The following is a 13,247-nucleotide window of genomic DNA, read 5'->3' on the forward strand; positions in this document are numbered from 1 at the left end:
CTTTTCTAAACCGTTTTAGATACCGGACATTTCGATTTGTATTTGACGTTAGAACCTGTTCCGAATGGAAACGGTGGAATTAGGCAAAAGCAGACGGTAGCAATATTCCCACAACATCCTCCCGTTTGTTTGTACCCACACACCAATACACGCCGATTTGAAACCAAAAGATATAAAGAATATTTTTTTTAAAAGTCCACAATGCTTAGTCATTTCTTTATTAATGTATATGTTCTAACCTTATTGCCTCCAGGACGTCTCAAACATCGTTAACTTCTTTGGCTTTTCGAATCGAACGAGTTTGCTTAGTACTACTGTCGCCATATTAGCAAGGGCGAGTGTTTTCCAGCAATAGATGTGACGCATTTCACTGTAATTGATAATCCCAATAATTATGTAATTGTCGGAGTTACATCTATTTTAACGCATGTATACAAGAGGTCCTTCCTTTTATGTGTTCAATTTATTTTGGACATATTAAAACTAGACATTGTAAATATTGGACGCAGGCGATAGTATTTACTGAAATTAACTGTTCTAGAAACCAGAAAAGGACAGTGAGCCATTTGTCTGCTTGTTTTTATCACTCTTCGCCAGCCAATGTTCCGATGTAGATAGGGTTAACATATCGGAACTTAGCTAAGATGGATTTTATCGAGTGCTTCCGTTTGGTTTAAACGCCAACAAACTGACATGTTCGTGACCTCTTCCCTCCCTGACGACTATACGATTAGAAATTATAAACTGATGAATGAAATGACTAAGTTTGGTGCATTGTTTAAAATATTTTTTAATAGCCTTGATGCTTTTCGGTAAAGGGGTACAAACAGACGGAAGGGTGTACGAATAATATAGTCCCTTTAAAAAGGAGATGTCAAAATTAAGTGACACTATATCATTCATACCTCCCTTATATCAATGAGTAAAATAGTTATATTTTCATTCGTAGCTATTAAAACATATTTCGTATCTTTAATAAGCTGACGCACAAACCAAATGTACAGTGCTTGCAACATGTAATATGTCGACATTGAAAGGTCACGTGATCAATATATCACATCCTGCATTTCCTTTCGTGACATCAATAGTCAAAGGATCACATGTCACAGCATCTTCGCTAACCAAACTTTCCACATGTTAACCTTTAGATAGGTTAACGTTTCGGAACCTTGGCTAGCGACGATGTGTCACATACAACAATGTAGGGAAAATGCCGATCCAGATCGAATACTGTTTTCGCGAGATTTGTCGATCAATGACTAAACAAAAGCAGCATTGAAACGTATATTGTTTAATATTGGATAAAAATGTGTTGTTTTTTTTCCACTATTTAAATTACAAATGATGTGTTAATTTTTATGTCGGAGAAGATAAACACTTTGCTTGTCGAGAAGAGACAAATACGGCTTGATATAGAAAAATGTTTGAATGAACTTTAAAATCAAGTGCGCAAATGAATGAGTGGTTCGGAGAAGTTTCACGGTTCACTCTAGAGTAGGTCCACATGTTTTTCATTATTTGTAGAGAAATTTGCTCGTTAGTTGAATCTTAATTTATAGTACGAACATCACTATTTCTTTCTTACTTTTATATATCAGGTACAAGACTCTAAGGAGTCAAAGACGAGTTTCATGCTGTTCATGTGGTGGTCGTATCAAAGAATTTATGTTATAAATCGTTTTACTAGTACGGTCATCTCAAACTTTATTTAACAAGATTTGTAAGAAATACGTTGACAGCGTTGTAGATACACGTAGTTTTACAATGAAAGCGCTCTTTTTCTTTGTAAATAAACAGCATTGATTCAGCCATTTGTATGCTTCGGCATCTTGCTTCCTCCACGGTCACAGGGGCTCGTATCGTTGCTTACAATTTTCCTGTCATACATGTAATACATAATAACTACAAGGGAGGACACTTCTCTCCTTTCTCGCGCGACGTATTTAAGAATAAACGCTGATATTTCAAGCTACATTTCGCGTAGCGTACTATATTTGGTATCGATGTTTAGCTGGGGCATTAGACTTTATAAATTATATGCGTATCCAAAGTTTAGCTTGCCATCATGTCTTTAACGAATGCCAGATCATTAAGCGTGCGCAATCATGACAATATCAAGCAGTAGTGTGGGAAAATAGTCTGGCATTCCTTAAAAAAATGATAGCAAGCCAAACTTTGGATACGCATACAAAGTCGAATGCCTGAGCTAAACATTGGTGCCAAATTTGTTAAGCTACGCGAAATGTAGCTTAAAATATCGGTGTTTATTCTTAAATAGGTTGCGTGAGAAAGGAGAGAAGTGTCGTCCCTTATATGGTACATGTATGACAGGTAATTTGTAAACAATGATACAAGCCCATGTCCAGGGTATATAAACAGTCTTCATGTCTTTCCATCTTGATTTGCATTAGATACTATGTATGAAATTATCTTTTGACCGATCTAGATTCACTTGATAATTTTGTATATACGGGCTACAACAGGCTTGATGCCCATATTCGGTAGTTGAAAACATTTGATTTACTCAGATCTTATCCTTCATCTTGCCTTAAAAGAGTCTAATTTCATCATCATGGAATTTCTCAAAATGAATCAGGAAAAAGTCTTGGGGAATACATTTAAGTATGTTATTGGTTATAAATATATAGCTGGCCTGAATGATTTTCTTTACTATGAGAGACAAAGGTCTAAAAGTATAAAAACCGACTCAGTGACCTGCTTGAATCAGATCGCTATTTAATAGGTTGAATGACATTGATAACGTCAGTTCAAGATTATCAATTTCTTTCAGTTGATAACTGTTTAACTTGGTAAATATTATGATCTTCATCTGCTTATGTGCATTGTGACAAATCACTTTAGGTGGCGCTCACCAGATAATATGTACTTTTGAGAGAGTGACGTATGTAAGGTGAAGTAGTTCGCATTTAAAACATGCACAGTGGAGAGAATGTTTGCATACCTCTATGCTACATTAATGTAATGTGGATGATATTTCTTTTGGATATTGTACTTTTGGAAATTTTACATGATTTAAGCACACTGCTAACTAAAATGACTGCTCCCTTGTGTTAAAAAATCAGTCTGAATTAGTCTAAAGTACACTATACATAGCAGCTATTAAAATAGGGAAAATGAAATTTGCCAGACTAGACAATACCAGCTTCTGAAAGTGCAATGAATGAATTACCAAATATATAAAATGTAAAAAGAGTTATCGGCTCTTTTTTATACAATTGACCTCTGAAGTTCAGGAAGTGAAAATGACCAAGTAGAGCTAGCACTTTTTTGAAAGGTGCACATTTGAAGTAAGGCCAAGCTGTATACTCTATAACCCATAGTACACCCATCAATCATACACCAAAATAAAGGGAATTAAAGGTTCTTTGCATTATACCTAAGATATACAAGGTCTTTTTTAAATAGCCAGTATAACCAGTGAGGAAAGCCGGGGACATTCTTTTTCTTTAAATTCCTAACCCTATGCAAAATGCGAAACTGTATAGCGCCACCTTAATTGATCTCACAATTTTTGTAGAGGTTAGAGTTTTTCCCCTTTATATCCTGTAGCGAAATGCTGTGGAATGAGGTACCAAATCACGTTAGAGAGGCAATCAGATTTTAATTCATTTAGATTTTTAATTCAATCCTAAATCGCCAAAGACTGTAAATGTAATATCTGTAAATAAAATCGTATACCACTCCCCTTGCTATGATGACAGCTAAATGTTTGTGTCAGTGTTTGTTGTTTATCTATCATTGTCTTATGTAGTATCAAGTGCCCTATTGTTAGCTCCTTTCTTTTTAAGTAAGGTGTAAGCTACATTACAGCAAGCTTTTTAGTCCTGATTTGGTGCTTCTGCATTTAATATAAATTTAAATTTTTACCTTTAATGTTGGGGGCCCTGAGTGGCTGAGTGGTCTAAAGCACTCTCCATTACGGATCACTGCCATCTCACCTGTGTGGGTTCGAGTCTCGGATTCGGCTAATGTGGGTATGTGAGAAAGCTTTCCAGTAGCTTCTCATGGGTCGGTGTTTTTTTCCGGGGTTTTCCCAGGTTCTTCCTCCACCATTAATACTGCTTGCCATGTATAGACTATTGTGTGTTGAAAAATGGCGTTAAACCCTACAACAACAACAACAACCTTTAATATTTTTTCCTTAATGTAGAAATTATCCTAAATTGTGTTTCTAATTTGTAGAAATTCTAAATTAACTTTTAATTACACTATCTCAAAATGCTTTGCTTGCTCCTGTTTAAAGTTCTGTGTTGTCCACTATGTATCTATGTATTATGCTGTGTTTGAATGTCTTGCTAATAACGCTTATTTTAATGCCTCTCTTGTTTTATGTAATATCTGTAAAAAGCTCATTAAAGCTAATGTTGAGTTATTGTTTTAAATGATGCTAAATAAATCTTAATCTTATCTTATGGTTGTTATTTGATAACTTGCATGACAACCAGTTGCTTTTCTTCTGTCAGTTTTTGTAATTATTGCCCTTTTTCTCTTCCACATGAATGCAGATTATCAAAGAATATTGTGTCAGCAATAAGTCCAGCAATTTTTTAATGATCGCTGTAAATTTGGTAGATATTATGGTCATATATGAAAATGTGCATACTATCATGTGCTTAACGTTTGTCCATGATTGTAGGTTTTAGTTTAAGCTAATGGTAGTTTGCAAACATGTTTAGATAGGTAACTTTTTTCCATGACTGTAAATTGTACATTAAGATAATGGTAATTTGTAAGCATGTTGATATGACCTTTGACCTTACATTAAAACACTCTTTAGATTACAGGATTACATTAGAACAAATTTATAAGCTTCATACCTGAAAAACAAAGGTAGCGATCTTTTGGCTTCTCATGATGCAATAGGGTAGAAAGATGCAGATGATGTGTCCGTCCCAGGCACAGTGCCATATGACATTGGTGGGAAAAGAAGTAATGCACATTCCTGGACATAATTCTCATTGTCAAGAGGTCAAAGAAAATGAACATTTGTTAATAATGAACATCTACCATGCATATCCAAATACTGCAACATTGACCCTCCCTGTAAGGAATTTGGGGGGTCTGCTGATAATGTACTTACGCATAGGAAATGGGGTGGGTGGGTGAAACCTCAGTAATAATTTGTGTAATACTTAACCTGTTTGACTGGGTTCAGTTGGCGTTTGAATTTTAGCGGACACTAGACAAACTGTTTAAAGTTACACAGTATATTTCTTTGATGCTGCCAGACATTCAACATCAATGTACTATCTGTTTTATGAAGCACATTAATATTATTAACCTTTATGGTTTCTGCGTGGATTAAACATAGGTTTTTCTATATAATGTGGGGGGGGCATCAAGCATACATACGCAGGTTGGAGGTGTGAAAAAAGTATGCATGTGTACAGGGAGGGGGAGGGGTCAAGCTTTGTCAGATTTTTGTGTACATACTAAATGGATAGCCTCTTGGAGCTTTAGTTGCATATGGCTTACTGCTGGTGCACTACCCATTCTCTGGACTGCATCCATTTTGGATCCTGTCTCTTTCACTCTGATGGCTTGGGCAATTCAGGGGGATTGTTGATACAACTTTTGTTAAAGTTCACTTGTTTATCACCCTCCACCTCTGACATTGTGCTGACTAGCTTTAAACTCCCCCACAAAGTAGCCACTTTCCACTCAAGGCAAATGCACAAATGTTGGTGCATGACAGTCAAACTACATCCCTATCAAAGTACTATATTCATCACTTCACACACTGTATTCATCACTTCACACACTGACCAGCATAACCATGAAATCATCTTTCTCAAAGTCTGAGTCACTGTCACTGGATCAGTGTCAGAAGTATGTCTGGTGCCTTAGATGTAGTCAAGACTCATGAAAAAGTCCTGAAAGAGTCAGGCCATGGACCTGAAGATAGCCTAATTGGCCTTTTCTGTCGTAATGGAAGAGAAGGGCCATGCCAAGAAAGGCAAGAGAAGGTGTATGTGTACTGTCTGTCTGGTACCTTTACCATCCTCCCTCTGAATGACGAAAATGGGGATTTTGTATTGGCTTGTTCTTTACTCTGTGACACTCCTGACTCAATTTATCTGTCACTTTGTATTTTTCACAAAAGGCTAAATCCATGACAAGGACTTTATCTCCAGGTTTAATTGACAATTCTGACTTTCAGGTGATATGTGCATTTGTGGCACTGACTAACTTTCTTACTTTGCCTTGAGGCAACAGAGTAGGCAAAATTCAAGCACTCTCAAAAATTCTGAGCATAAACTGTTGTACAGGATGGCATAAATGGCAAGCCTTGGGTGTCATCTAAACATCAGGTAAAATGGAGAATACCCAGAGCAAATGTGGCTGGTGACATTGTAGGTATGGCTCAGTGCTAGAACATTTGTTTCCCAATGATTTCTTGTTATCAGTCAATGTTCTGAGCAAGTTCAATAAAGTTTGATTAAACCACTTGCATATACCATTTCCCATGGTATGGTGGTGGTGAAGATTTGTAAATTTGTAAATTGATGCATTGTCATACAGTTCTGATAGTACTGCTGATTTAACGAACACTTTGTAATTCCAATGAATAATTTAAATAAATGATTCCTATCAAATTTTATCAGAAAACAACAGTAAATGATCCCAGACTGATATTAAAAGAAGACTGTGCATACTGACATTACAAATAACAACAGGATGAATATGCAAATTGACATCTAGTTGTCTTGATGTCAGTTTGCATAGTCATCCTGTTGTTAGTTGTGATGTCAGTATGCAGTCACCATTTTATTAGTCATGATGTCAGTATTCATCTTTACAGATTGTTCTTCAATTTAAGACAATCATAATTTACTCATGTAGCTGAAGGTAAGACCAAAATACAGTCACAGATACTCATATACATTATACCCCATCTTTGCTAACCAAAGTTCAGATATGTTAACCCATCTACACCTTTCAGATCAGTAAGATATTTCATTGCCTCAGACCTGTGAATTTCTTTGAATGCTGTGGCAAGCCACCACATCCAATCAAACTTACGTTGTTCAGATTTGAACACTGTTCCTACATGATCGAGACAAGGGGAGCACACAGCTGAAATGGACTCGTAAATAAACAATTTTCCACTGCTGATCCATGTTTACACAAATACAGACATTCCATCAAATGCACCTACTATGGCTTCTCTGGTACAGGGTCATACTTTTGATTTTAAATTTATAAAGTATCCTTTTGAAGTCATTTGCCTCACCATTTTTGGCCATTGTACATGAAACACACACACACACACAGACACACACTGGTTCAGAGTTAACGCTTACACCAACCACCAATAAGGTTTAAATAAAATTCTTCAAGCAGTTTATGATGGGAGGCCATGACAAACTGAATTACCCAAATGTATCATTTATATATGCCCATCATTAGGCAGCATGTATGTGTTATGGTATGTCTGTACAATTTGGTTTTTATTTCCAGGCAAAAGCTCATTGGTCAAGATCACTGACCAAAAGAATGATAATTGTTTCTGCACAATAACTCATGTTCTCCATTATCTACAGTTATTAAACTTTGTGGATGGCTTACTTGCGTTAAGGAAGACCATGTTGATTTCAGGTCAAATGTCAAGGTTAGTGTTTTCCCAGATTCCCTCGACTAAATATTCTAGCTGCTGTGTATCATGTGCTGAATAATGGTATTCAATCAACAAAACTGGGACCCCGAGTGCTCTAAAGCGCTCACCATTATGGATCCCTGCCATCTCACCTTTGCATGGGTTCGCGTTTCAGGTTCAGCCTATGTGGTTATGTGAGAAAGCTTGCCAGTATCTTCTCATGGGTTGGTAGTTCTTTCTGGGGTTTTCCCATGTTCTTCCTCCACCATTAAAACTGGCTGCCATGTATGTGAGGGGTATTTTGGGAGTCGTGTTCATTATTACTTCTCTGCTCATTCTTCTTGAGGGATTTTTCTGAAATTTGGGAGAAAATGGGTTTCTTGACAAAATTTTGAATTAAGTAGAATTTTGAGAATTTATTAAATTTTAATTGTTTCTTCCCCCAAAATTACATGAAGAATTTTATTATCTTTGCACTTAAGGGTAGAACGGGGATACTGCTGTTACCCAATGCAGCAGTCTTGATTGCGCCTGCCATTCCTGGACAAAACTTATAATCACCTTTCCTCACACACTGCTGTTTGTGAAGGCTAAATATGTGGTACTTGACATTAAGGTTTTACTTTCTCCCTATGGCTAATTTTGTTACTTTCCTTGATTAAAAATTATATGAATAAAGGATATTTTGATATTTTGACTGGTCATTGCTTCTTCTGACACACTACTTAGGAGATTTTGTTTAAACTTAGTTGACTTGATATTTGGTTCATGTAGATATATGACAACATTAGACTTTTTCATCTGGCCAGTTTTTGGGAATTTTCTTGAAATTTTTCAAAATGGGGGTATCTTTGAATTTTAGTTTTGATAAAAAAATTTACGCTGCTTGGAGGATTTAATAATTGAAACTTTGATGGCTTGACAAGTGGCTGGTGTAGATGCACAACAAGGTTTTACATTTTTCTACTGGACAATTTTGGATGTTATCTGCAAACAAATTGTAAAAAAATTGGGTTATTTTTGGGATTCAGTCTATCACTGCTTCTCCTTGCACACTAATTGGGGGATTTGATGAAACATTGTGCGCTAGGTAAGTGGTTGGTGTTGAGTATGGTTTAACTATTTTTTCCTTGGGCCTATTTTGAGGGAATTTCTTGAAAAGTGCCCAACAAAGGTGTCCTGCAAGAATTCAGCTTGTCTTTGCTTGTCTACCCACCCATGGTTATAGGATTTGTGACAGAAAACTGCATACCCTATATACAATGTTAGCATAGATGCACAATAAGTTTGTACTGTTTTCTTGAAATCCATTTTGTGGAATTTAATATAACCACTTGGCCTTTTCACCCTCACCATGCACACCACTTAGTGATTATACTTGAGTAAGATGGCTTTTCATGGATAACTATAATAACAGTGAAGAAGCATATAATTATAGCAGATCAAGTTTAATGTCAGTATTTTAATACTAAGGTTTTTAAGGGGGACTGTTGATTATGCTTTCAATATTCAGGTATTTTTGTCGTTCATTTAAAAAAAATTTGTTTGCAGATGTGCCTGTAAAGATTTGCAGTTTCACTGTTGAACACAAGATGTGCAGAAGGTTTCCAACATTAAAAACTGGAGTGATTGATTGTTAAAAAATAAAGGATATAACCAATGAATGGATATACAAGAGTCTAAGCTACATTAACATGTAATGAACAAGGAGTATCAACACGAGTGATGATTCTGTGTTAGCAGCATTTCAAGATCATAAACAAGATTTGGATCTTTAGAAACAGTGAGCAGACACAGGGTATGACCTTCAGCAAATATTGGAATACAGCATGATCAAGTTTTTATTGCTCGTCAACAAACATGGTCAGCTTCGCATCAGCAAACACTACCAGCACATGGAACAGGAGGACAGACGGAGGCTTGAGAAAGAGCTGATAGGAATCTGTCTGAAAAGGGGAGATAAAAAGGTAGTACTAAATCTTTTTATGCTTATTACAGTGAAACTGTTTTACTGGACACATATATGGGGGTGAAAAACTTGATACAAGAGGTGAAGAATTGATACAAAATGATACCTACAGTTTACAAGTTACTTTGATTTAAATATTTTATTGACCCTTTAATACCACTTTTTTCTTGACGTTTCTCTGTTGCTTCCTATCAGGTCTACTACTTGGACTGAGTTTTAATGCTATACTTCCAGTGAGTCATGCAGTGAACTATGTTACATTCTTTTAGTTCTGTTTGGTGATTATTGTTTGTTCATGTCCTGGGTAAAACAGTAACCACGAATCAGAACTAACTGTAACTTGTTAAATGCGTGACTCACTGGAAGCATTGCATCAAAATCCAAATAGATACAACTCAACAGATTAGCCTCATGCAAAAGTGGATATAAAATGATACATAAAGTCATAAATCATTTATGGGAAACAATTTTGGAATGTCTTCTTTTACATTGATATATGTAACCAGTGACTGATGTAACAGTTTGACAATAAAACAAGTATTAGCACAGAATCGGTGAGGGAGCGGAATAGATACTGCATGAGATATAGTCACTTTGTCTTCTTGTGTAGACTTGGAGTGTCCTTTTTGGAGTTTCCTTTTTTCACTGACAGAAATGAGAGCCTGTGTCTGCAACAGTTGTTTTACATCTGTAGCAAGTACAGTGTGACTGTTCTGATTGGTTGTTAGTGTTCTCCACTCCAGCACTCAGACTTATTCTTGATAAGATTGTCCTTGCACAAGGAAATTGCCGGGTTTCTTCAGTTTTGAAGATAACACCATAATGGCTTCCAAATTTAACTGAAAACATGAAACACAATGTTTTTAAAGCATTCCTTGCAGAACAATTCAAAGGGCATGACTACCAAGATGATCTTTGCATCTGATCAAATGGAGCAGACTGAAATGGCCTTACAGCCTGAAATGGCCTTACAGACTGAAATGGCCTGAAAGGTTAAAATCACTGACAGCTAACAATCTGTTTGGAAGTATGTTTTTATTCTCTTGTCAAAAGTGAGAATGGAATATGAACAGATGTTAAGTCAGTGTATACTCTACATAGTGGAAATACAACCAAGATATCTTCACATAAAACAGCACTGTAACAAGATAACCGGGTGGGATATTTCGTATTAACAACAGAACACGTTTTGACGACACATATATATAGTTTAATGCGGTGATTGATATGAGCAGTGGATTATGAAGATGTGTGCGTATTTATAATCCAAATATTGGATCTATTTAACATAAAAAACGCACAGTTTCAAAGATGGAAAAAATATACAAATAAATTAGTTCAGTAACCCTAAAACACAGGATAAATGATTTCACAAATGATTCAATAATGGAAAGATGAATATAGTTCACTCAAATAGTAAACGATGTAAGTCTTTACACATAGTAAAAAATGTATTCGCTCAGGTAGCGAAATTATGTCACTAAACACAAGAACGGATATACAATCTATCCTTCCAGTCCTGAATAATACACTGGGTCTTACTAACCCAAAATTAGCATACAGCTAAAAATACATGTGTGGAGATGCACTCCGTCACCCGTGCACCATATCCGCTCCACAGCTCCTCCGAATCAATTTCACAACTGCTATAGACTCCAGACCCTCGGAATACTATGATCACTTGAATATTAGACCCTCCGGACACTTGAAATATTAGACCCTCCGGACCCCCTGGTCCTTTGACGGCTCTACAGCTTGTCACCTTAGTCACTCTTGACATTAGACACTCCGGACGCTAGACATTAGACACTCCGGCACCTTAAACGCTCCGGACACACAGGCGTTTCTACACTCTGACAACACCGGACACCCCGGATATTCCTACTCTCAAACACCGGACACCTCGGATATTCCTACCATCAAAAACAGCTGAAAATATACCCGATACAGTGTACTAAACTTGATACAGACATAACGTAAGGACGTTATACATGGTAAGTTATAAAGATTATATTATTATGGCAATTACAAAAACAGAGGTTCAATAGTAAACCTAGCCCTGCTCGATAAGACAATAGTAAACAATTCTTTTTAAAAAAAATGTAGCTTTACATTACCAATATAAATCCTGTACTACGTCGCAACAAGAATAAAAAATGCACGCATTATGGTATATAAAGAAACTATAACAAACATGCAAAGGTAAATATGGTAATACACTAGTTATCACTTAAAACCCAAAAATTACCTACCCTACAGCTGGAGTTGTGCGAATCCTTTTAGCAGGCCGCTTGCTGACAAAACCATTAGTATTGTAAAGGTCCTTTACATGTAGTAACGTATTTATACCTTTAGAATTTTCGTTATTCCTTATCGAAGGCACCTTGCACGTGTGGCATAGGACGAATCGTACTCACGATTTCGAAATACAATAGACCCTAATATAATCACCCTCGGGTATCGTTGTACAGCGAAAAGAAACGAAACTCGAGTACATGTATTTAATTAACAACATTTACACCATTCCGTGACAAGCACCACCTTACCAATAAGAGACCTTTGAAAGATGAAAAGACCATCCAGTTGAAACGTGTATTGATAATGTCTCATATCGTATGCTTTGTCTTGTGAATCGTATCGATTGTGTATCATTTCACCCCAGTTCATATAAAGAACAATATTTATTAACCCGATTTCTTCTCACTTAAAGATGATTGTACATGTATGTGAAAGTCAGTTGCCATTAGTAGGGATACTGCTATATACTATGGATAGATCACTGTATGTAAAAGTCCATTTCTACTAGTCGAGGGATACTGCTTTACAGAAAATCACTGTGTGTAAAAGTTAATTGCCACTACCGGTAGTCTGGATACTGCTTCACAGAGAGTAACTATGTAAAAAACCAATTGCCACTTGCTGGGATACTGCTTTATAGACAGATCACTGTATGTAAAAGTCAATTTCCATTAGTAGAGATACTGCTTTATAGACAGATCACTATGTAAAAGTCAATTTCCATTAGTAGAGATACTGCTTTATAGACAGGTCACTGTATGTAAAAGTCAATTTCCTTTGGTAGAGATAATGCTTTATAGACAGATCACTGTATGTAAAAGTCAGTTGCTGCTACTGGTAGTCTGGATACTGCTTTATAGAAAGTCACTATGTAAAAGAGCAAATTGGCACTTGTTGGAATACTGCTTTATTAATAGATCACTGATTGCAAAAGTCCATTGCTGCATGTCTGGAAACTGCTTGAAAGACAGACTACTGTACATAAAAGTCAATTGCCACTTGTCTGGATACTGCTTAATAGACTACTGTGCATAAAAGTCAATTGCCACTTGTCAGGATACTGCTTTATAGATGGACCACTGTACGTAAAAGTTAATTGCCACTTATCAGGATACTTCTTTTTAGACAGATCACTGTATGTAAAAATCCATTGCTACTAGTCAGTATACTGCTTTATAGAAAATCACTATATAAAGCAGAAATTAGAAGTTGCATCAAGTTAGTATTACAAATGCATGTTTATAGTCATGGCTACATTCAAAATCCAAAATGGCTGATTCCCAGCATGGTTCATCTTCAGATGACAATTTTGTTCAGCAAATATTTTGGCTGATGATGGTAATGATGAAATGATTTTTAAAG

The 13,247-nt window shown here is 36.2% G+C and overlaps 1 protein-coding gene across 1 annotated transcript in view; it reads left to right on the forward strand.

Moving 5' to 3' along the window:
• Positions 1-1,113: 1,113 nt before the first annotated feature.
• The window catches only part of LOC149804358 (AP-4 complex subunit sigma-1-like), a 50,168-nt gene continuing 38,034 nt past the window's right edge, over positions 1,114-13,247 (forward strand). Inside the window, exons 1-2 of the mRNA XM_089939382.1 lie at positions 1,114-1,494; positions 9,170-9,585. Of these exons, the coding sequence (XP_089795508.1) occupies positions 9,448-9,585 (138 nt within the window). The 5' untranslated portion in view covers positions 1,114-1,494; positions 9,170-9,447. The remainder of the gene's footprint in view (positions 1,495-9,169; positions 9,586-13,247) is intronic.

This window comes from Sinohyriopsis cumingii, chromosome 2 (assembly GCF_028554795.1).
Source record: "Sinohyriopsis cumingii isolate HCF-2022 chromosome 2, ASM2855479v2, whole genome shotgun sequence".
Taxonomy (NCBI): domain Eukaryota; kingdom Metazoa; phylum Mollusca; class Bivalvia; order Unionida; family Unionidae; genus Sinohyriopsis; species Sinohyriopsis cumingii.